The 22,712-nt window shown below is 41.4% G+C and overlaps 1 protein-coding gene across 3 annotated transcripts in view; it reads left to right on the top strand.

Annotated features, from left to right (window-relative positions):
- odad2 (outer dynein arm docking complex subunit 2) overlaps positions 1-22,712 on the top strand; it is a 74,320-nt gene that overhangs the window by 5,719 nt on the left and 45,889 nt on the right. For all 3 annotated transcript variants that reach the window (XM_029699381.1, XM_029699389.1, XM_029699397.1), the window contains 8 exons: positions 603-760; positions 1,147-1,345; positions 1,565-1,671; positions 2,480-2,616; positions 3,487-3,603; positions 7,420-7,637; positions 8,259-8,387; positions 11,158-11,311. In XM_029699381.1, coding sequence (XP_029555241.1) covers positions 603-760; positions 1,147-1,345; positions 1,565-1,671; positions 2,480-2,616; positions 3,487-3,603; positions 7,420-7,637; positions 8,259-8,387; positions 11,158-11,311 — 1,219 coding nt within the window. The remainder of the gene's footprint in view (positions 1-602; positions 761-1,146; positions 1,346-1,564; positions 1,672-2,479; positions 2,617-3,486; positions 3,604-7,419; positions 7,638-8,258; positions 8,388-11,157; positions 11,312-22,712) is intronic.

Raw genomic sequence — 22,712 nt, 5'->3', positions numbered from 1 at the left:
AAAATGTATGTTATTTATATTTGAGTAACATAAGATTAATTAAACAATCAATGTACATGCAAAAATATAGATATTGAAACAAACAATTCTAATAAACAACCTGCAATATAGCATGCTGGGAAATATGATAATGATGGCTGTGGTTTTGGTTTAACACTTCTTATTACCACCAACATACCAATGAATGTTAATTTAACACTTATGGAGTTAACACCTGACTCAACACTAGAAATGTTACATGGAAAAATCAACACTATGTAAAATTGGCCAATTTTCTGTGCATGTTGCTTTTACATGTTATCACATTAACTTCAACTAAGATCACGTGATCACATGCAATCACATAAGATTACGTGATGACATGTGGAACACGTGTTTTTTCTGTAAGGGAAACCGAACAACTGCATTTACTGTAGATTTCACTGATAACAAAAGTGCGAATTTGTTAATGCTGAGAACATTCCCTTTTCCTTCCAAAAATCATATTTATGATATTAGCATAGACACAGAATGGAAAAAGTATCTAGGCCTAGATAGAGAAGGAAAACAGTGTGCTTGTTGCCAGTTTATGCTTAAAAATATGTGTGTTTCTCTATTTTCAGTGGCCCCACTGTAAAGTCACAGGAAACAGACAGGGATGGGCATCCGATGTTGCAGCTCACCCCTCCGAGCATTTCTGTGCACAGCTTCAGTCAGCTGTCCAAAATAGTGCAGCTGGCAATGGATAAGAGACTCAAGGAGGTCCGAGCTTGCCTGGAAGGTAAACCATGTCAACCACAGAATGAGACTTTGCATCCCATTTGCATTCTAAATAGTCAAAGCTGCATACTTCCTATAAGCCACAGGCATAATTTGTTTGTCCTCCTTGTTATCGTCTACTTTCATCCAATTAGAAACTGGCATCAGATTATGTTTACAATTCTTCAGTCATATTTACTGTACCCTCCAAAACCGTAATGTGGTACTTGCTAATAGCTATGTTAGTTTGAGAAAAGAAAACATTAATCTACTGTATGTCTATATTACCCTAGGCCTGAACTTTCTTAAAATATGCCTACATCGTTTGACCTCAATGGGACAATCTGGCAAAAATAAACGTGAAAAAAACAAATGTGTGGACTTAACCATTTTTACTGTAATTTGTAGCCAACAGAGACCCTGTTGCGAAGATGCTTGGACCTAGCTTCGCCACAGTGGAGGGGGAGGACAGCTCTGTGCTGCGTCTTCTGGAGAAGGTCAAGGAGGGGGACCAGGCCAAGGAGACTGAGATCAAAGTGAAGCTGATCATCCTACTGCAGCAGCTGGATACTCAGCTCCTCAGCAACTCCCTCAAGCAGATCTCCCAGTGGGTGCCTTTCCTTCCTCCTCCTCCTCACTCTGTCTGCAATCTCTATCAATAACAAATCAATCTATCTTAATTCACACACTGACTCCCACTCCCACTTCAGACAAGTCCAGACATATGGGTTTGACTGATTAAAAAACAGTTTCTTACCAGACAGAACAACCACAAATGGGCCCAAGATGAATTGTCTGTATTTGTTTTTGTTGTTTTTTTGTACAGGGAGGTTAGGCTCAGTCCTGCCGCAGTGAAGAATGATGTTGAGCTGTTGAAAAGCTTCTGCAGTGAAGGGGAGAAAAGGGTGTTGACGTCTGTTCAATACACATCAGGTTTGAGTTATCTTTCCCATTTTCTTTCTTTTGCTATTAGAGGGTAATACTGGGATATACAAAATATCTGTGTTCAACCCTGAAAAACATGTTAGTCATTATACATGTCAGATTTACTGAGACAATCAATTGTTTCACTTGCCTCAGTCGACGCGGCACATTTGCGATGACATAACAATTAACCGTTCAGTGGAAAACGCACCACCCCAGTGATAAATGCAGTCTTTTGAAAAAACCTTCTATGCAAATAGTCTCCAAGCTGTCATATCGGGCACATTAAAATAAGGTGGTATGTGTGTCACGATGCTCCTCGGGGTAGCTGTTTTCAGAGGATGATTTATCAGGGAGTGAAATCACAGCGAGCTCTAAATAACCTGGTCTTCTGTCTTCAGACCTGTACTGCGTCCCAAATGGCACCCTGTTCCTTATATAGTGCACTAATTTTGACCTGAGCCCTATGGGCCCTGGTCAAAAGTAGTGCACTAAATATGGAATAGGGTGCCATTTGGGATGCCAGTCCCTGTACTGCTCTCTCTGAGGTGGAGTTGATCAGTACAGCACAGTCGCTGGCGGCTCAGGCAACAGTGATGATTTCTCCTGTGATGCTGCACACTTTGAACCCGTATTGGAACTGTATTTTCCCTCTAATCCTCGATCCCCTCATACGTTCTGTACCTTCAGGGAAAACTCACAATGTGGCCTAATTCCCTATAGAGACATTACTACTGTATGGTGAAATCCTATTGATTTAATGTACATTGTATACTGAACTGACATGCTCTGGTATGCTCTTCTTGTTTTTCTGCAGATTATGAGTTCACCAATGGCTGTCGAACTCCTCCTTGGAGGCAGGTGCATGGTGAGATCTGCTACCTAGTGATAAATCCGTGTGACACTCAGCCTCTGCACATCACCTGCAGCACAGCTGGAGTCTTTCTCAACGGGGTAAGATAGCTAGAGATAGATTAGTGTCACTGAATCAACACCAGTTTCCAGTAGACTGAGAACCAAATGAGTTGTGGATTATGTCTAAACTGTCAAACAGAAATCCTGCAGCAAGAAACGCTCTCTATTTTGTCCTTTCGTTTCAGTTTCCATAAACTGAATATCAGTCAACAGTATTCCATTCTCCACATTAGATATTATTTTTAGTCTACAGGATGTGTTTTGTCATAAATGCTTTAGGCATCAGTTAATTACTAGTCAAGATATTTTAGCACAGTATGTTTGCCAATTGTTATGAACAATTTTTTAAGATATAGAACGTTTCTGTTAATGATAGCCCGTAAAGTTTCCAAAACATTAGGTAAGTGTCACTGAAAAGTTTAGCGATTTATGTACTGAAGTAGTGTTAACCGTATGGTCGAATTCCAAGTTTGCCCTGTGTTGTTAAACATTTACAACCACCCCATTGACCTTAACGTGTCTGCAATTAATCATAAGAAAACATTTTACATGCCTCAGCATCTTTCACTCTCTCCGTCACTGCCTGATTGCCTGAGTTAGTACATTTCCTGTCTCCCTGTTTCCTCACCTGGAAATGGTTCAATTCAGGATACTGAAAGCCGTGTTCCAACATGTATGACATTGACGGTATATTTACAAAAATGACACCTAAAAGATTACAGTTTAACATAATGTGGGTACAGGCGGTGCACACTGGTTTTGAATTCCAGCCTGTGAAGCTGCATTTTGATACTTTGGCCCTCTCTAACCTCGGTTGTTCTGACAGATATCCAACTGAGCCTATAGTTGGTCTATAGGGGTCTCTGCCAGTAACAGTGAATACATGAAATGTCATTTTCGTCTTCACAGGGCATAACGCAGGAGGGTGAGGAAAATGCCTATGACAGAACAAGCGATGTCTACAAAGACCTGGTAACCCTTCTGAAAAGCAAGTCTCCCCATTTTGCAGAGAACATAAATAAACAGGTAGGGTTTCACGTGAAGCAGGTTGTGGTTTTCTCCGAGTAATATTTGCTCTGCAGATAACCCTATGAAGCAGTATGCATTCGACTGATCATAGATTACGTAATATAATGCATAGTAGAGTGCGTTTAGGATTGTGAATCAGTGTCTGCACTCGTCCTCCCCGGTGAGCTAGTGTCTGGTTGTCACAGTGCACAGTGAGAACTCTCTGAAGCTGTTGCAGCACTACCTAACCTTACTTTCCAAATCACCCCAGTTGAAAAGAATGGAAAAAAACAGTCCAGTTACTCACACAGACAGAGTCATGTGTTGCCCTGAAATGCCAGTGATTCATTCAGTAGTGCTGTTTCCTGCTTAAGTGATTTGATGAATTAACAAATCACCCCAATAATGACTTCAAGCTGTGGTGGGAAAAATGTGTTTATCATCTGAATATTTGGACATATTTTTTGTTAAGAGTGACTCAATAATGTATTGTTGGAAAATGCTGTATAAATTACAGGCATGCTAGCTATACAGTTACAGGGGCCAAATATTTACAGAGAAACTTTGTACATTTATTTATGTTCTAGGAAAGGACACAATGTTTTATTTAATTGATAAAACAAGTATATTGAGTATTTATTAGTTTCCTTGTTTCTATTTGGACTGTGTTATGAGTAGTTACAACAAAGTAGTCTAGCTAAACAAATAATAGTATTTTCCCACTTTAAATCGTTCATTTATGTTAGCAAATACTGTGGTCAATGTTGCTCTTGCTGATTTCTACTGGGCTGGTTTATATTCACTATAATTCTGTCCTTGAGCTATTGAAATGGAAATTTGATTAAAACTGATTTCCTTTTACCCCTTTCAACCAGCCCACTGGTTGAATTAACGTTGTTTCCATGTCACTTCAACAAAAAAATTCAATGTGAGGACGTTGAATCAATGTGGAAAACGAATTGGATTTGCAAAAAATCATCAACGGAAGAGAATTGTGTCTTTTTTTCACCCAACTGTTTACCTCAATCCAATGACATGGGGAAATGTTTTGTTGATTTCACGTTGAATTCACATTACTTGACAACTGAACCAGTGGGACGTTAATCACAATAATATATTGTAGTTTGCAAATGTAAAGCCTGGCAGACAAGAATATATTTTGTCTTTTCCCACACAATTTCAGTGCTTGCTTTATGGACAATAGCTTAAGACAAAGGAAATGTCTTGTTTGATATACAAGAGTTGTCTGAAGTACGATCTGCCATAATAGCCCCCCCTCCATAATCCATGGACGTTCCCGAGACATTTACCATTTACATCATTTACTGCAGTGGCCTATAACAACCATTGTTCTCCCCATTTGGAAATAACGATATTATCAAGGAAAAAGAGCCGCCTCATTACTTTCAATTGAATTGTGCTTGGCCAGTCAGTGTGACTTAGTGCCACAGAGAGACAGGTTAGGTTAAGTGGCGGGTAAGTGGGGCAGTATAAACCCCAATGAGCAGTGCCAGGCCGCTGTGCTGTGTAAAATGGCCATACAGTCTTTAATGTTTTATGAGTCCTGTGTCTGTGAGGAGTGATGCCATGAGGCTGAACCTGTCGGTCTGAGGATGTTGGACAGTAGGCCGTAAAACACTACTGTAAATGAGGTAGCGGATCTACAAATCAAGACACAGGTTTTCTCTGCCTACTTCTTTTGCCCTTTGAAGTTGCTACAGTTATGTAGAAAAACATTGAATTGTGACGGTGAGGTGATATAAAGGGAGTGTTTTGCACTCAAATCAGGCAATGTCTTTCTGGCCTTTTTACACCCCACCAAAGGATTTTCCCTCTGCAATACTTAAGCACACTTCTTATATGAGAAAGGGTCAGCTTGACTCAGCAGTGAATGCTGATTGCAGATAAAAGCCCTTTGTATTGATTGGTGCAGCAGACAGTGCAGTACTGTAACATGTTCAAACATATAGCAATAAAGTAATTGCACTCAATCTTGAGGACAACAAAATGTACGTCTGAAACCGCTCCGGCCGGGACCTGCTCTCTGATTGTATCACCAAGAGCCCAAAATGGTTGTGATCCAAGTCAACATGAAGCCTGGCAGGGTGATAGCCAAAGATAACAACACCAATCTCTGAACATGATCTACTCGTTTCCAGCGTTGCGGAAGCAGATTATTTTTCACAGTTTTATTAGATCAGACATTCTCAATCAAATAAGCAAGAGGCAGCCAGAGGAGAAGAGTGCAGCACCTGGGAAGCATACCGCATAATGCTACTCCCTTCCTTGGTGTGTTGGACTGACAGAACGAGTGTTGGACTGACTCGTTCTGAAAATTACAACGTGATTAGAAATTGGACATGATTAGATATTGGCATGCACGATCACACGCAAAAATGCAATTCAAAAATCCAGAAATCAATCTATCTCTGCTGTCATGTTTACTCTCCACACAGAGTCTCGTGGAGCTCCACCACTGACAGCTACCCATTAGCTGACAGCTGCACATTTGTTGCACCTCTTCTGATTTTCCATCACTGTGTGGAGCAAGTCATTATAGATACAAGTCCATAACATGTGTAAATATTTGGAGTCTCAGGTTTCTCAGTGAGGGCTTGGAACGTGGCACAAAAATAATAATTGTTCCAATGATTTGGAAGTCAGCTGTAGTAAAAAAAGATTTGTCGCCGAGAAGTGTGAGGAGAGTTGCAGGCAGGCAGGTGTCAGACTTGCTTAAAGTGTCTGTGCACTTGTTTGTTGGCCCTCTAACTGCTCTGACAGAGCCGTCCCTGTGCTGTGTGCGCTGCTGTAGTGTGCCATAGACTTTGGAATGTTTCCTTCGGTCTTAGCATATGGAGTTTGTCCATTTCAGGTATCATAAAAAGAGGTAAGGTTGGACACCTGAAATGCAGCCACGGTGGACTGAATTGGCCTGCAGTAGCTGGAAGGTCACTCTGGGTTCTAAGACAAACAAGCCTTTTGAAAAGTGGCCGAGCGTGGTTGGGCCGAACGTACGAACACAGCCGTAGTATTCCATGTTAATTATTTTTCCCCTTTTACTTCTGAAAATCACAAATCAAAAATGAGCTCATTGAGAGCAATGGCAGTCTGAGGCGAACAATTTTCTGCCTAGCAGGTGTCTGTGATTATAAAACGTTCCCTGCCTGCAATCCATTCATGTGTGTCTTGTTGGCATTCTTATGTTAGGTTGTAAAGTTGGGTAAAAAGACCTTCAAAAACGTTAAAAATCATCTTTGAATAACAGTGACACAAAGGCTCTACTTTCTCCATGCCAAACTGCAAGGTTTTAGCGTGAGGAATGTAAAGAAACAATAAACTTTTGATATTGTTCAGCCAATTAATAGAGGGGGACCTCTTCTGTGTTGTAAAGCACTGGGAATGTGTTATTTTATTCCCTTCGCTCAGTAATAAAGGCTGAATTGTTATTCTGCTGCGGGAATGTTGAGAAAGTTCTGTTTTATCATGAACAGTCCCTGATACAGACTTATAACCCTGATTCGTTTTTATAGGGTTCTTCTTGGGCTGAGAAGAACTGAACGACACCCTTTCTGACACCAGTGTGTGATGTCTCTCAAATAAATGAATAAAGAGGCAACATATCAGATGTAGAATGGAAAATATGCTTTATAACTTAAAATAATCACAATAGGCCCGAAAACTTTGTTAAAAGAACAATCATTCAGAGGAAGAGCTTTTTTAACGACCCAAGTCCATATAATTTTACGACACAAATTTATTGTATATTTCACTGCTAGCATTTTGGTGCAAATTAAGAGAGGTCCTCTTTTCTCATGTCTTTTTTCCCCTCAACAGGATTTTGCCGTTCAAGAAGAACCTCCAACACAAAAGGTCCAACATGTGGAATTGGTTGATACAGAGGAACAAGGCCAACCCCAGAGGTCTTACGAGCATCAGGAAAAGAATGTGCATGAGAAGGCGAGACAACAGCTTGTGCAAAACAAGCCAGGCGGCAAAAAGAAATTAGAACCATCTTTGAAATGGAAGAACCTCGGTCTCGCATCTCCCTATGAGTACGTGATAATTCCACCCTTATATACAATGTCCTTGAAATATTGCAATGCATGTAATATGTGTGGCAGGAACTTTCTGCTCCAATAGATTTTAAGCTTTTAAGTAAGAAGGGGGTGATGCTAAAGTCAAGCACTTCGATGGCTGCGTTTGTCTCATTGTGTCTTCTCCACATGCCAGCAGTCACACATTATAAAGAGATGGTTTTATATGGCTTATACATTTAAGGGCAAGCACAAATATTCCTGATTATATGGACGATCCCAGTTAATGGATGTGTTCACTGTGTTGAACCCCTCAGCTCAATTATAGACTGAAAACTTGGGCGCGGGAGGATAAATTCACAGAAATGATCTATCACATATGTTCTTTGATTGATAAATAGATCTAGCAGGGGTTTGAGTATTTGCAGCTGCACCTTGTGATAAGTGTCCCCATTTTTAAGAGGCAACTGGCTCCAGATAAAAGTGCCTTAAACGGCTAAAAAAGCCTAAAATCCCTGTGTCTCTCTTCTCTCCCTCAATGCCTTAGATGATGATGATGTTATGTTACGATAAATAACTATTTAAAAATAGAAAAATGGGTAATGATGTGTGCCTTTTTATTTTATTTCATTTTTTTAGTGAAGCAGATGACAAGAAATCGAAAAAGAATGCAGTGAGTGAAAAGTTTGCCGAGACGCAGGAGAAGATGCAGAAGAAAGCCGATTTCTCTGTGTCCTCCTTACCTGGTCGGCAGTCATCTAATAAAACGTAAGCCACCTGATGGGGATTTCTCTTCCTGCACTGCATAAATGATAGAGCTTCCACAGTACAGCACAGAAAGCAGCAGCCTACAGTACAGGAGATTGCTGAGTTAACAGAAAGAAAAGATTGGCAAAACTCTTTTGACCCATGATGATATTTTCTGTGGATTATAAGTTATCTTATATAAGATAATGTATGGGTCTGATGTACACTTTCCCTGTTTTTCCTCTGGCGCCTGGCAGCGAGGTTTCCAGCTGTCCCCATAATTGTGACAGGCCAGTATATACAGGACCTCTAGTAAAGTTACTGGGTCGACTGTAGCCACTGTTCTGCCCATTAGCTTTTTTCCACCTTGCACAAGTGAAACTTGGTACACGTACAGGAGGGGATCTAGGCAGGTAGCCTAGCATTTAAGAGCGTTGGGCCAGTAACCCAAAGGTTGCTGGTTTAAATCCCAGAGCTGGCAAAGGTGAAAAATCTACCGTTCTGCCAGGCAATTCACCCCCAACAACAACTGCTCCCCTGGATGTTGATTAAGACAGCCCCCCACACCTCTCTTCTGACTCAGAAGGTTTGGGTTAAATGCATTCAGTTGTGCAAGTGATTTGGTATCCATTCCCCTTTCCCTCAGGGAGTCTACTGGCGTTACTTATGGACAGTAGTGATAGCTGCTTAATTAAGGCTTGGTTCAGTGTTTCTCATGGCTCTGCTATGCTGCCTGGGAAACGGTCATATCGGCTCGTTTCCTCTGATAATGGCCTCCTCTGGAAATTCTATCTGTGTACATGGGAACCATTTCCCCGCGGACCCATTTGAACGTGTACCAAATTTCATTGCTCCGCGGTGCGCCGTTTTCATGATACACTTATTTGAGTGGCCCAGCTGACTTTAAAATCCATCTGCATTTCTGTTTGCTTGTATGGAAGGAAGGAAGGCTACGGTAGAGAGAGGCCTGTTCTGTGTAGTATGATGATGAATACTCCAGTTCCCCCATTACTTTCGGACCCTCTCTCTCACTTTATGCCTGGCTGATGCTGTTTAGATCTCGAGGACGTTCAAACCTGACACTTCCATTTAGGTTTGGAATTTTAATGGTGCTTGTTGTATAGAATATCATCGCCGTTATTTTAAATGGAAAAACCTCAACATTTGTTATGTGTATCATTACAGTTATTTAAATCCTTCCTGTGTATGTACTTGTATAGTTAATTATTTTAGGGAGTAGATCAGCTTTAATATTGCAGATAGATTGTAGCTTCCATCAATGTAATTGTCTGCATAATTTCTAATCCCCCATATATTTTTTGGTAAATATATACAGTACCAGTCTAAAGTTTGGACACCTACTCATTCATGAGTTTTTCTTTATTTTTACAATTTTCTACATTGTAGAATAATAGTGAACACATCAAAACTATGAAATAACACATATGGAATCATGTAGTAACCAAAAAAGTGTTAAAACAAATCAAAAGATATGCTATATTTGAGATTCTTCAAAGTAGCCACCCTTTGCCTTGATGACAGCTTTGCACACTCTTGGCATTCTCTCAACCAGCTTCATGAGGTAGTCACCTGGAATGCATTTCAATTAACAGGTGTGCCTTTGTTAAAAGTTAATTTGTGGAATTTATTTTCTTCTGCGTTTGAGCCAATCAGTTGTGTTGTGACAAGGTAGGGGTGGTAAACAGAAGATATCCCTAAAAGACCAAGTCCATATTATGGCAAGAACAGCTCAAATAAGCAAAGAGAAACGACAGTCCATCATTACTTTAAGACATGAAGGTTAGTCAATGCGGGAAAAAATGCAATAACTTTTAAAGTTTCTTCAAGTGCAGTCGCAAAAACCATTAAGCACTATGATAAAACTGGCTCTCATGAGGACCGCCACAGGAAAGGAAGATCCAAAGTTACCTCTGCTGCAGAGGATAAGTTCATTAGAGTTACTATCCTCAGATTCCAGCCGAAATAAATGCTTCACAGAGTTCATGTATGACACATCTCAACATCAACTGTTCAGAGGAGACTGTGTGAATCAGGCCTTCATAGTCGAATTGCTGCAAAGAAACCACCACTAAAGGACACTAATAATAAGAAGAGACTTGCTTGGGCCAAGAAACACGAGCAATGGACATTAGACCAGTGGAAATCTTTCCTTTGGTCAGATGAGTCCAAATTTGAGATTTTGGGTTCCAACCACCGTGTCTTTGTGAGACGCAGAGTAGGTGAACGGATGAACTCCGCATGTGTGGTTCCCACCGTGAAGCATGGAGGAGGAGGTGTGATGGTGTGGGGTTGCTTTGCTTTGCTGGTGACACTGTCTTTGATTTATTTAGAATTCAAGGCACACTTAACCAGCATGGCTACCACAGCATTGTGCAGCGATATACACAGATCTTTTAAAAATATATTTTCCTTTATTGTTTTCGACTAATCCTACCACCTTATACATAGTATATACATTTTAGGGACACTCTATTTTACAAGAGTTATCTTTTGTGTGTTTTTACTCCTATCCATCCGCTACCCTCAACCGCTCCCATCTATTTCTGAAGACCATCCAGTGCTTGTATAGTTATTACACACACTAGGTCTAGATTGTGATTTTAGCTTGTATAGAATAACCTTTCAGTTATTTTAAATTACAAAAGTAAATCCTGGACATTAACCTTCATATTTTGTTATCACATTCCGACATTGAAACTCTTCTTGTGTATGAGTATGAACACACAGCCTAGATGTTGATTGTTATCTCCTGCTGGGTCCTGCTCCTCAGTAAGACCCCGGGAGGAGTTGGTGGCGCCGACGACTTCAGTGAGAGTTCATCAGAGAGTGAGGAGGATGAGGAGCAGCCAGAGCGCCGCACGGAGAGTAATACAGACCTGCCCTCAGAGTACTGGCAGATCCAGAAACTGGTCAAGTACCTCAAGGTACAGTACAGTAAAGCCTGTAGAGGCCCGGCCCTCCTCTGCTTTGGGAATTTGACTGAAAATAACTTGTTCTGTTCGAAAACATGTACTATTCTAGCAGGCCAGCAGTCCACAATAGACAGGAAACAGTAAAATCCAGGTTATTTTCCTGTGATCCATACAGGAATTTTTATGCGGAGTTGAGTCAATATTTTTGAAATTGTCTAAAAAGTAGTAATGGATTTAAGGTATTTCTCCATGTCTGTTGTATTGTAATAGTCACAGTTGTGCTAATGTAACCTGAGAGAAACATAATGTTATCACCTTAACATAATTCCACATGCCTGCTTTGCGTACATTTTATGACATTGTCGACAAACTGACGTTGGAAAAAATATACATTGCATTGCAAAAGTATTCAGACCCCTTGGATTTCCTCACATTTTATTGTTACAAATAAATATTCTGTAATGTCAAAGTGGAAGAAAATAATATTTTTTGGGGGTGGATAAATACATTCATAACTAAAATATAGTCGTTGCATAAGTATTCAGCCAATTTGTTTAGGCAAGCCTAAAATTTGGTTTAACAAATCACATAATAATGGACTCACTCTGTGTGAAATAATAGGGGTTGACATGATTTTTTAATGACTACACCTTCCTCTGTCCCCCCTACATACAACATCTGTAAGGTCCCTCATTCAAGTATTGAATTTCAAGCACAGATTCAACTACTGTACAAAGACCGGGGAGCTTTTCGAAAGCCAGGTTCAGTCTGCTTTACCCCCGAGACTGGGAGAGGAATCCATATTTCAGCAGGACAATAACCTACACTGGAGTTGCTTACCAAGAAGAGTGTGAATGTTCCTGAGTGGCCAAGTTACAGTTTTGACTTAAATCTGCTTGAAAATCTATCGCAAGATTTGAAAATTGCTGTCTAGCCATTATCCCCAACATCATGACAGAGCTTGAAGAATTTTGAAAAGAATAATGGGAAAATATTGCACAATTCAGGTGTGCAAAGTTCTTAGAGACTTACCCAAGAAGACAGCTTTAGTTGCTGCCAAAGGTGTTTCTTACATGTATTGACTCAGGGAGCGGAATACTTATGCAATGACTATATTTTAGTTATTTAATTTCTATTCATAAAAAACTAATGTTTCTCCCACTTTGACATTACGGAGTATTTTGTGTAGATTGTTGACCAAAAATGACAATTAAATCCCACTTTGTAACACAATAAAATGTGAAGAAAGCCAAGGGGTCTGAATACATTGTATAAGGTGCTCCTGTTTTAAAGCGCCTGCTTTGTAGTAGGATGTTTATTGAAGTGGTTGGCCTGGGTCTGTGGAATTCTGGTTTCTGACACACTAGGCCTGTTTGGGTGCATGTGTGAGCCAACGCTTAGGAGATAGAAGAGAGCTGTCTAAACGCAGCAGCTGGACACGCTGTTTGCCCACACCACAGAGCATAAATGAAACGCGCCTCTGAAAGGTCTGACAGTGCATATGGTGAATATTAATGTGTCAAAAAACAAAAGGACCAAAAACGCCAGTGACCCAGACTGACTGGGAATACCTCCATCTACTGCCTGATTTGAAAGGAATTCTCCCTTCTCTCACTCTGTGGTTACCGGTCAGTTTATTTGGATAGATACCGTTTAGGCCCATGACATGATGTAACTGCAATCATATGATATTGTGATTAGTCATTCTTTGCATATCTGGCCCCTATACTTTAATGATAATCATGACCTAAGATAGCTTCTCTCAGCTATGAATCGGCCATTTTAAATGTAGTAACAAAATAAATAAATGTGGGATAAATATATTGTTTATACAAATGAAATTGATTTACGTTATAATAATTCAATATGAATTACTTTATTTCGTACCTCTATGATCTAGGCATATTAAATATTAGCCGAAACTTATCTGTGGTACAGTATTTGGCTCTGTCCATGTTTTTATATACTTTACTGCAATCGGTACCTCTAATAAGATCATTCATAGGGCAACCGGTGGTTCTCTAAATGAAAACATTCATGCAAAGTTCAGTTCCAGGTAGATATTTTTAGCTTAACAAAACATCAGATAATTAATGAAAATTCCCTCTTAGGAAAGTAGCAGTTACTCTCTTTTCCAAAAAGGATTTAAAATGTAAATGATATAGAAAGAAAATAAGAGAACTTTCAAATTTCATTTTGTTTGTATACGTTATACTTTTCAGTGGGATTGAAGTGAATTCGTAGTGATATTTTGTGCCTCAACAATATGCATTTGTAAACCTGTACTTCCCAGGCAGTATTATATCTGTCTGGAAACCACACAGTGGAGTTATTTATGGGGTTTGTCCAGTAGTCATTTTATAATATCATTACCATCAGAAGCTAAATGTAATCCAGAGCCAAGTTAAATATCTGTTTTATTTTAGGAGTAAGAACAGTTTTTTTCTTCGTCTTTTCAGCGGTATAGACAGACATTTGTACTTCAGGAAGATTGAGACTTTCATAAAGCAACACATGAATGATCTGTGCTGCGTTTTAATGGTTATTTATCTAAGGATATTTAGCCAGAGTGCTAATATGTGTGCCTACATTGCATGCGTTTAGAATGTCTTATGTAACGTACTAATATGTATACTAATATGTATATATGTGTGCCGATGAATACACATACAGTATGCCATATAATAAGTTGTGTTTTTGCTCGCTGCAATGATGTTATAATGATGCTAACTTGTTGCTTGCCGCAATGACGTAAACACTTTAGATGAGACTTGTGTGTGTGGAGTAGAGTACAGTTGAAGTCGGAAGTTTACATACACTTAGGTTGGAGTCATTAAAACTAGTTTTTCAACCAATCCACAAATTTCTTGTTAACAAACTATAGTTTTGGCAAGTCGGTTAGGACATCTACTTTGTGCATGACACAAGTAATTTTTCAAACAATTGTTTACAGACAGATTATTTCATTTATAATTCGCTGTATCACAATTCCAGTGGGTCAGAAGTTTACATGCACTAAGTTGACTGTGCCTTTAAATAGCTTGGAAAATTCCAGAAAATAATGTCATGGCTTTAGAAGCTTCTGATAGGCTAATTGACATCATTCGAGTCAATTGGAGGTGTACCTGTGGATGTATTTCAAGGCTACTTTCCAACTCAGTGCCTCTTTGCTTGACATCATGGGAAAATCAAAATAAATCAGCCAAGACCTCAGAAAACAATTGTAGACCTCCACAAGTCTGGTTCATCCTTGGGAGCAATTTCCAAACGCCTGATGGTACCACGTTCATCTATGCAAACAGTAATACGCAAGTATAAACACCATGGGACCATGCAGCCGTCATACCACTCGGGAAGGAGACGCGTTCTGTCTCCTAGAGATGAACGTACTTTGGTGCGAAAAGTGCAAATCATTCCCAGAACAACCGCAAAGGACCTTGTGAAGATGCTGGAGGAAACAGGTACAAAGGTATTTATATCCACAGTAAAACGAGTCCTATATCGACATAACCTGAAAGGCCACTCAGCAAGGAAGATGCCACTGCTCCAAAACCGCCATAAAAAAGCCAGACTACGGTTTGCAACTGCACATGGGGACAAAGATCGTAGTTTTTGGAGAAATGTCCTCTGGTTTGATGAAACAAAAATAGAACTGTTTGGCCTTAATGACCATCGGCATGTTTGTAGGAAAAAGGGGGAGGCTTGCAAGTCGAAGAACACCATCCCAGCCGTGAAGCACGGGAGTGGCAGCATCATGTTGTGGGGGTGCTTTTCTGCAGGAGGGACAGGTGCACTTCACAAAATAGATGGCAACATGAGGGAGGAAAATTATGTGGATATATTGAAGCAACATCTCAAGACATCAGTCAGGAAGTTAAAGCTTGGTCGCAAATGGGTCTTCCAAATGGACAATGACCCCAAGCATACTTCCAAAGTTGTGGAAAAATGGCTTAAGGACAACAAAGTCAAGGTATTGGAGTGGCCATCACAAAGCCATGATCTCAATCCTATAGAACATTTGTGGGCAGAACTGAAAAAGTGTGTGTGAGCAAGGAGGCCTACAAACCTGACTCAGTTACACCAGCTCTGTCAGGAGGAATGGGACAAAATTCACCCAACTTATTGTGGGAAGCTTGTGGAAGGCTACCCGAAACGTTTGACCCAAGTTAAACAATTTTAAAGGCAATGCTACCAAATACTAATTGAGTGTATGTAAACTTCTGACCCACTGGGAATGTGATGAAATAAAAGCTGAAATAATTAATTCTCTCTATTATTCTGACATTTCCCATTCTTAAAATAAAGTGGTGATCCTAACTGACTTAAGACAGGGAATTTTTACTTGGATTAAATGTCAGGAATTGGGATAACTGAGTTAAGGTATTTGGCTAAGGTGTATGTAAACTTTCGACTTCAACTGTATGTAAACAGTTGTTTTTATGGAAAGAAACAAGGCATGTACAGTAGCCCCCACAATAGTATATGCATTGGTTGAAGCTCAAAATTAAATTGAAATCTCCCTACCATCCTCAGTCATTAGCATTAGGAAAAAAAAGAAAATTTCTTGCCCCGACCTAGCTCAATACTACATTTACATTTAAGTCATTTTGCAGACGCTCTTATCCAGAGCGACTTACAAATTGGTGCATTCACCTTATGATATCCAGTGGAACAACCACTTTACAATAGTGCATCTAAATATTTTAAGGGGGGGGGGGGTTAGAAGGATTACTTTATCCTATCGCAGGTATTCCTTAAAGAGGTGGGGTTTCAGGTGTCTCCGGAAGGTGGTGATTGACTCCGCTGTCCTGGCGTCGTGAGGGAGCTTGTTCCACCATTGGGGTGCCAGAGCAGCGAACAGTTTGGACTGGGCTGAACGGGAACCGTGCTTCCTCAGAGGTAGGGGGGCCAGCAGGCCAGAGGTGGATGAACGCAGTGCCCTTGTTTGGGTGTAGGGCCTGATCAGAGCCTGAAGGTATGGAGGTGCCGTTCCCCTCACAGTTCCGTAGGCAAGCACCATGGTCTTGTAGCGGATGCGAGCTTCAACTGGAAGCCAGTGGAGAGAGCGGAGGAGCGGGGTGACGTGAGAGAACTTGGGAAGGTTGAACACCAGACAGGCTGCGGCGTTCTGGATGAGTTGTAGGGGTTTAATGGCACAGGCAGGGAGCCCAGCCAACAGCGAGTTGCAGTAATCCAGACGGGAGATGACAAGTGCCTGGATTAGGACCTGCGTCGCTTCCTGTGTGAGGCAGGGTCGTACTCTGCGAATGTTGTAGAGCATGAACCTACAGGATCGGGTCACCGCCTTGATGTTAGTGGAGAACGACAGGGTGTTGTCCAGGATCACGCCAAGGTTCTTAGCACTCTGGGAGGAGGACACAAGGGAGTTGTCAACCGTGATGGCGAGATCATGGAACGGGCAGTCCTTCCCCGGGAGGAAGAGCAGCTCCGTCTTGCCGAGGTTCAGCTTGAGGTGGTGATCCGTCATCCACACTGATATGTCTGCCAGACATGCAGAGATGCGATTCGCCGCCTGGTTATCAGAAGGGGGAAAGGAGAAGGTTAATTGTGTGTCGTCTGCATAGCAATGATAGGAGAGACCATGTGAGGATATGACAGAGCCAAGTGACTTGGTGTATAGCGAGAATAGGAGAGGGCCTAGAACAGAGCCCTGGGGGACACCAGTGGTGAGAGCGCGTGGTGCGGAGACAGATTCTCGCCACGCCACCTGGTAGGAGCGACCTGTCAGGTAGGACGCAATCCAAGCGTGGGCCGCGCCGGAGATGCCCAACTCGGAGAGGGTGGAGAGGAGGATCTGATGGTTCACAGTATCAAAGGTAGCAGATAGGTCTAGAAGGATGAGAGCAGAGGAGAGAGAGTTAGCTTTAGCAGTGCGGAGAGCCTCCGTGACACAGAGAAGAGCAGTCTCAGTTGAATGCCCAGTCTTGAAACCTGACTGATTAGGATCAAGAAGGTCATTCTGAGAGAGATAGCAGGAGAGCTGGCCAAGGACGGCACGTTCAAGAGTTTTGGAGAGAAAAGAAAGAAGGGATACTGGTCTGTAGTTGTTGACATGGGAGGGATCGAGTGTAGGTTTTTTCAGAAGGGGTGCAACTCTCGCTCTCTTGAAGACGGAAGGGACGTAGCCAGCGGTCAAGGATGAGTTGATGAGCGAGGTGAGGTAGGGGAGAAGGTCTCCGGAAATGGTCTGGAGAAGAGAGGAGGGGATAGGGTCAAGTGGGCAGGTTGTTGGGCGGCCGGCCGTCACAAGACGCGAGATTTCATCTGGAGAGAGAGGGGAGAAAGAGGTCAAAGCACAGGGTAGGGCAGTGTGAGCAGGACCAGCGGTGTCGTTTGACTTAGCAAATATCTAGGTGTTGGATAATAACGAGACTACAGCCTCCATAAAGTGACCATTTATACTCGCCACCTTTCGTACGGAATTAGTTTGTATTGAAAACAGTTTTGAAAATAATTATAATTTACTGCCCTCGCAATGTTCATTTCTGTCCATTAAGAACAGACAATGTGCTACCTTTTTGTAGCATTTCTGATAATGCTAACATCCTTTCAGCCGAATCTCAAAGTTCTAAAACCGGACTAAAGCACTTGGGTTGTGCAGCAACAGCGCTTGTAGCTAGCTAACACCAGTCGGATGAGAGGCAAGCTACAAGCAAATGAAGCTAGTTATATTTTGCTATGGAAGGTTTTTCACATGACCGAAATGTTCAATAAATGTTCAATCAGTCCTGAGTGAATGAACAACAACAAAAGCTTCCTGACATCACCAAACTGTCCATTTAAATAGTGTCAAGATAATGCGTTCATGACAGGGTTTGTAGCGTAAGCGTCAACATCACTGCCATGAGATCTGAAGGTCCTGGGTTCGCCCCTCTTTGAGGAGACATTTTTAGCATTCTCTTTCGTATATAGTGTTACCGCCCCACACACGCATGGTGTGTGCTGATTTTCAATGATTAGGTTGAATGGCAATGGACAGGGGCTGTGGTGATTACTACTGCGGCCTGTTTCATTCGAGCAACCCATTGGTTCCTGCATAGCTACCTGGTGTTGCCTCCCGCCTGCTGTGTGAGTCCTCCTATCTAGCTAGTTAACTAGCTGGCTTACTAGCTAGCACACAGTGTCCTTCACTGTCTACCGATGTTCTAGCTATTGTTAGCTAGCTAGCTACCTAGCCTGCCTGCTGAGTCCAAACTTGCTAGTTAACTAGTAGAACTGCAGAAAAATTGTGCCCGACAGTCGGGAATGAAGGACACTGTCTACCGTTGTCCCTAGCTAGCTAGCTAGCTACCTATGTTGTCACCCCCACCTCTTCTTCTGTGGGGTTTATCGGCTGTTGGCATCCAACGTTATGGCACGTTACTGCTACCTACTGTCCTGGAGCGCTCTCGCCTGTGTACCGGAGTCCTAGCTTTTCTAAAAATAGACCACAAGAAGTGTAAAGAGAGGTTCCTGCAGATGAAGGAATGTCCACATGTAGGACCACCCCGAATTGCGGGCCGCAATTGCACCCTACTCTGTCTTGCTACTACGGAGGAGAGAATGGTGGATACTGGAGAGACCAACTCTCAAGGAGTACGTTGTTGCCCTCATCCATCAGATGCACTCCAAAACCTATGGTACATCCCAGGAACACACTGCTTTATGGCTGGGTGGCGGATTGTGTTCCCTGAAATGTTTATCTTCTGGTCCCACTGGAACATCCAGCTCCTCCGCTGCGCGATATCAGAGAAGACCACCGCTGTCCCGGGAAACATTCGGATGACCACCTCTAAATCCACACATCTGCCGCACCAGTGCCGTCCCAAGTCGTCACCAAGATATATAACTAGGATGTCAGTGAGAGAAGTAGCATAGGCCCTCTGCTGGCACAGAACACAGAGCAATTTGTGCCACTTCATGCATTGCTCTCCGAGCCACCTAAAGTGACAGTCAATAATGTATGTACAGTAAATTGTTAATGATTAGGCTACATGTTGATTATTTTGCTGTGAATACTAAATAAATACTAATAACTACATTATTTCTGTTGCCATTTTACATTACGGTGTATTTTTACTTGACTATATTGCTGTGTTATAATGTTGTATAATTATGTTGCGTATTCATCTTCCGGTATGAAAACCTTGGAAATTAAGTGAGAAGTGGGCATTGGTCTGAAGCCGAAGGAAATTGACACCACAATGCCTACTCAACTCATGCTCTACCAAGGTTTTCCAGCACACAGCTTTGACCTACTACAGTAGCTATGTTGGTCTATTACTTCAAACATTGTGTATGCAGGTTGCTTAGGATTCAAACCTTCTCTAACAGCCTAATTCATACTCTTCAGTGGAATAATGGAATGCACAGTGTCCTGCTATTAAAATAATACTGTATATCATTAGGCTGTATGTATTTTTATAATTAGGCCTAATGTTAATTGTTGTAGCGTCACCATCTTTATTGCAAAGATAAATACAAATACACACAACTTTAAGCTTCATATTCATTTGACAGAGGTAATCAACTACCCATTGATCAGCACAGAAATTGATATAACAGGACCATTTTGTGAAACAAGTGTTTCTGAGCTTTTATCAATATTAAACAGGTAAGCTAACTGTTACACAAATGTACAACAGTACAACTGGGAGACCCATGAGGCTGCGCACAATTAGCCCAGCGGCGTCCGGGTTAGGGGAGGGTTGGCCGGCCGGGATGTCCTTTCGGACGCATGCACGCTGACTATGGTCGCCAGCTGTACGGTGTTTCCTCTGACACATTGGTGTGGCTGGCTTCGGGGTTAAGCAGGCAGTGTGTCAAGAAGCAGTGCAACTTGGCGGGGTTGTGTTTCAGAGGACGCATGGCTCTCAGCCTTCGCCTCTCCCGAGTCCGTACAAAGGTGTAAAAAGTACAAAAAAGTAATAATATAAATACATTTCCCTATACGGTAGCGGTCTCTGTGCAGATTGAAGAACACACAGTAAAGTATCCATACCACGTAATTGCCATCAATATGTGCTGTAGGTAACCACAAGCTGAAGCCAAACTGCCTCATTAGCTAGAATTAGATACATGGCAACTTAACAGTTTCATACAATATGCTGTCGCCATAGCTGCTACCAATTACCCTAATTTGTGCTCTGCTTTTTTTGATAAAGTATTGACGATTAGTAACTTCATTGTAAGTGGCTTAAGTGACGATTAACAAAATAATATTTAGGTGCCAAATGTATTAACATGTTTATTACTTAGCAAACCACACTCAAAGGTTGTCTATTGTGTAAGTGTTTACAATGACGGCTAGAATGTGGTCATTTTTGTTGTGTAGGTGGCTTTTCAATTTTACTGCCAAATTATAACACATTAGATGATCCCTTATTTTGTCCCTAAAATATATTTTCATATTAGCTTTAGGATATTCCCTTTAGTTTATATCGTTTTATAATAATGAGATTACAGTATATTTTGTTTTATGTCCTGAGGAAAAGTAACTGATGCAATCATTTTATAATAAACAATATAATTATTATGTATATTAATTTCCAAGTAAAATGTAAGATATTGCAAAGAGCAAGGTAGTAAGTAGGTGTCATGATTTACTTAAGCGTCTGGAGAGCTCCCCCTGTCCATCCACAACGATGACACTTTGTTTAACCCTGGTTGAGGTTGTCCACCCTCTGCTGGTCAGTAGCAGAACTACAGACCCCATATTATCTCATGAGAACCCTTTTCCTAATTACCTCAAGTTCTCCTGCCATACAAAAGAGCCAGGGTCAGTCTCTACACTCACATTAACTTAATTTCTACAAGTGAAGCATTATTTCCAATGAATTATGTGTTTCAGAGCTTTGAACAGAGTATTCAGCTCTGTTAACATGTTATAAAGACTTTTTCAGAAATAGTTTCTTAATTAACTACCAGGGGAAAAAATGATGGTTGATAGTAAGACTCAGACTAAAAGGGAACATATAAATACAACACACATCAGTTTGAACCATTATTTTGCAAACCCATAGAAATTAAGTGGGCTACTTTTGCACCAGACAAAGTCATTTTCACTATGAATGTCTGTACCTATTTCCATACTTTTTAAATTAAACAACTTTTTAGCGACAGAAAATACCACAAAACGTTTGGACGCCTGACAAAACTGTATTATTTCACTAGCCGCTATAAGACAGCAGGGCCAGTCATATGCTCAACATTTTACTTTATACATGATCCTATGTCCAATATGAAGTAAGAGAGAACCACCAATCATTCTTTCCCTATTCCCTACCCATAATGGACTTGGCAGTAGATGGCTACATTTTTCTTCATCTGTACCCTACATGGCTAGTCTGCTTCAGAAACGACAGAATAGTATAAACCACATGAATCCTCCAGGATGTGGCCTCAGCCAAGCTGGTTGATTCTTTCTTACACCGACTGAGGTTGAGGAGCACAGGCAGTAGGAACACAGGCAGTAGGAACACAGGCAGTAGGAACACAGACAGTAGGAACACAGACAGTAGAAACACAGACAGTAGGAACACAGGCAGTAGGAACACAGACAGTAGGAACACAGACAGTAGGAACACAGACAGTAGGATCACAGGCAGTAGAAACACAGACAGTAGAAACACAGACAGTAGAAACACAGACAGTAGGAACACAGACAGTAGGAACACAGACAGTAGAAACACAGACAGTAGAAACACAGACAGTAGGAACACAGGCAGTAGGAACACAGGCAGTAGGAACACAGGCAGTAGAAACACAGGCAGTAGGAACACAGGCAGTAGGAACACAGGCAGTAGGAACACAGGCAGTAGTCACACAGGCAGTAGTCACACAGGCAGTAGTCACACAGAAAGTGGAACACAGACAGTTGGATCACAGGCAGTAGGAACACAGGCAGTAGTCACACAGATAGTGGCTCCACTCCACATGTCATAGATCCAGCTCTGTGGCACCAACACACACACACACACACACACACACACACACACACACACGTTATTACCTTGCTGTTTGCAATTAGTTGTATCAAGCAGTGAAGGTTTCAGACATTTCTGGTGAGACAGAAACAATGGGCGAGACAAAAGCACACTTTATTTTAATAGGTGATATCAGGTTAACACCTTTAATTCAATTGTATCCCTGATAGTTTTTTAATTGGTTGTAAAACAGTTTTTGAGTCCCATAATGGTATTTGATTAGTATATACATCTTTTATACAATGGTCTCTATAATTTACCTGAGGAATGACCATTGAGTTGTTGATTAATGGTGATCATCCAGCCCTGCGTGTCTGGTGTGAATTCCAGAGCAACCTTAACACGTAAATTTCCTTTATGCCATGTCTACTTCCCAGGGCTTACTTAGTGCCTGTTGCACTTGCTCAGTTTTTAATGTATGTGTCTGA

Source organism: Salmo trutta, chromosome 2 (assembly GCF_901001165.1).
Source record: "Salmo trutta chromosome 2, fSalTru1.1, whole genome shotgun sequence".
Taxonomy (NCBI): domain Eukaryota; kingdom Metazoa; phylum Chordata; class Actinopteri; order Salmoniformes; family Salmonidae; genus Salmo; species Salmo trutta.
This window is presented reverse-complemented; position numbering and strand designations above follow the sequence as displayed.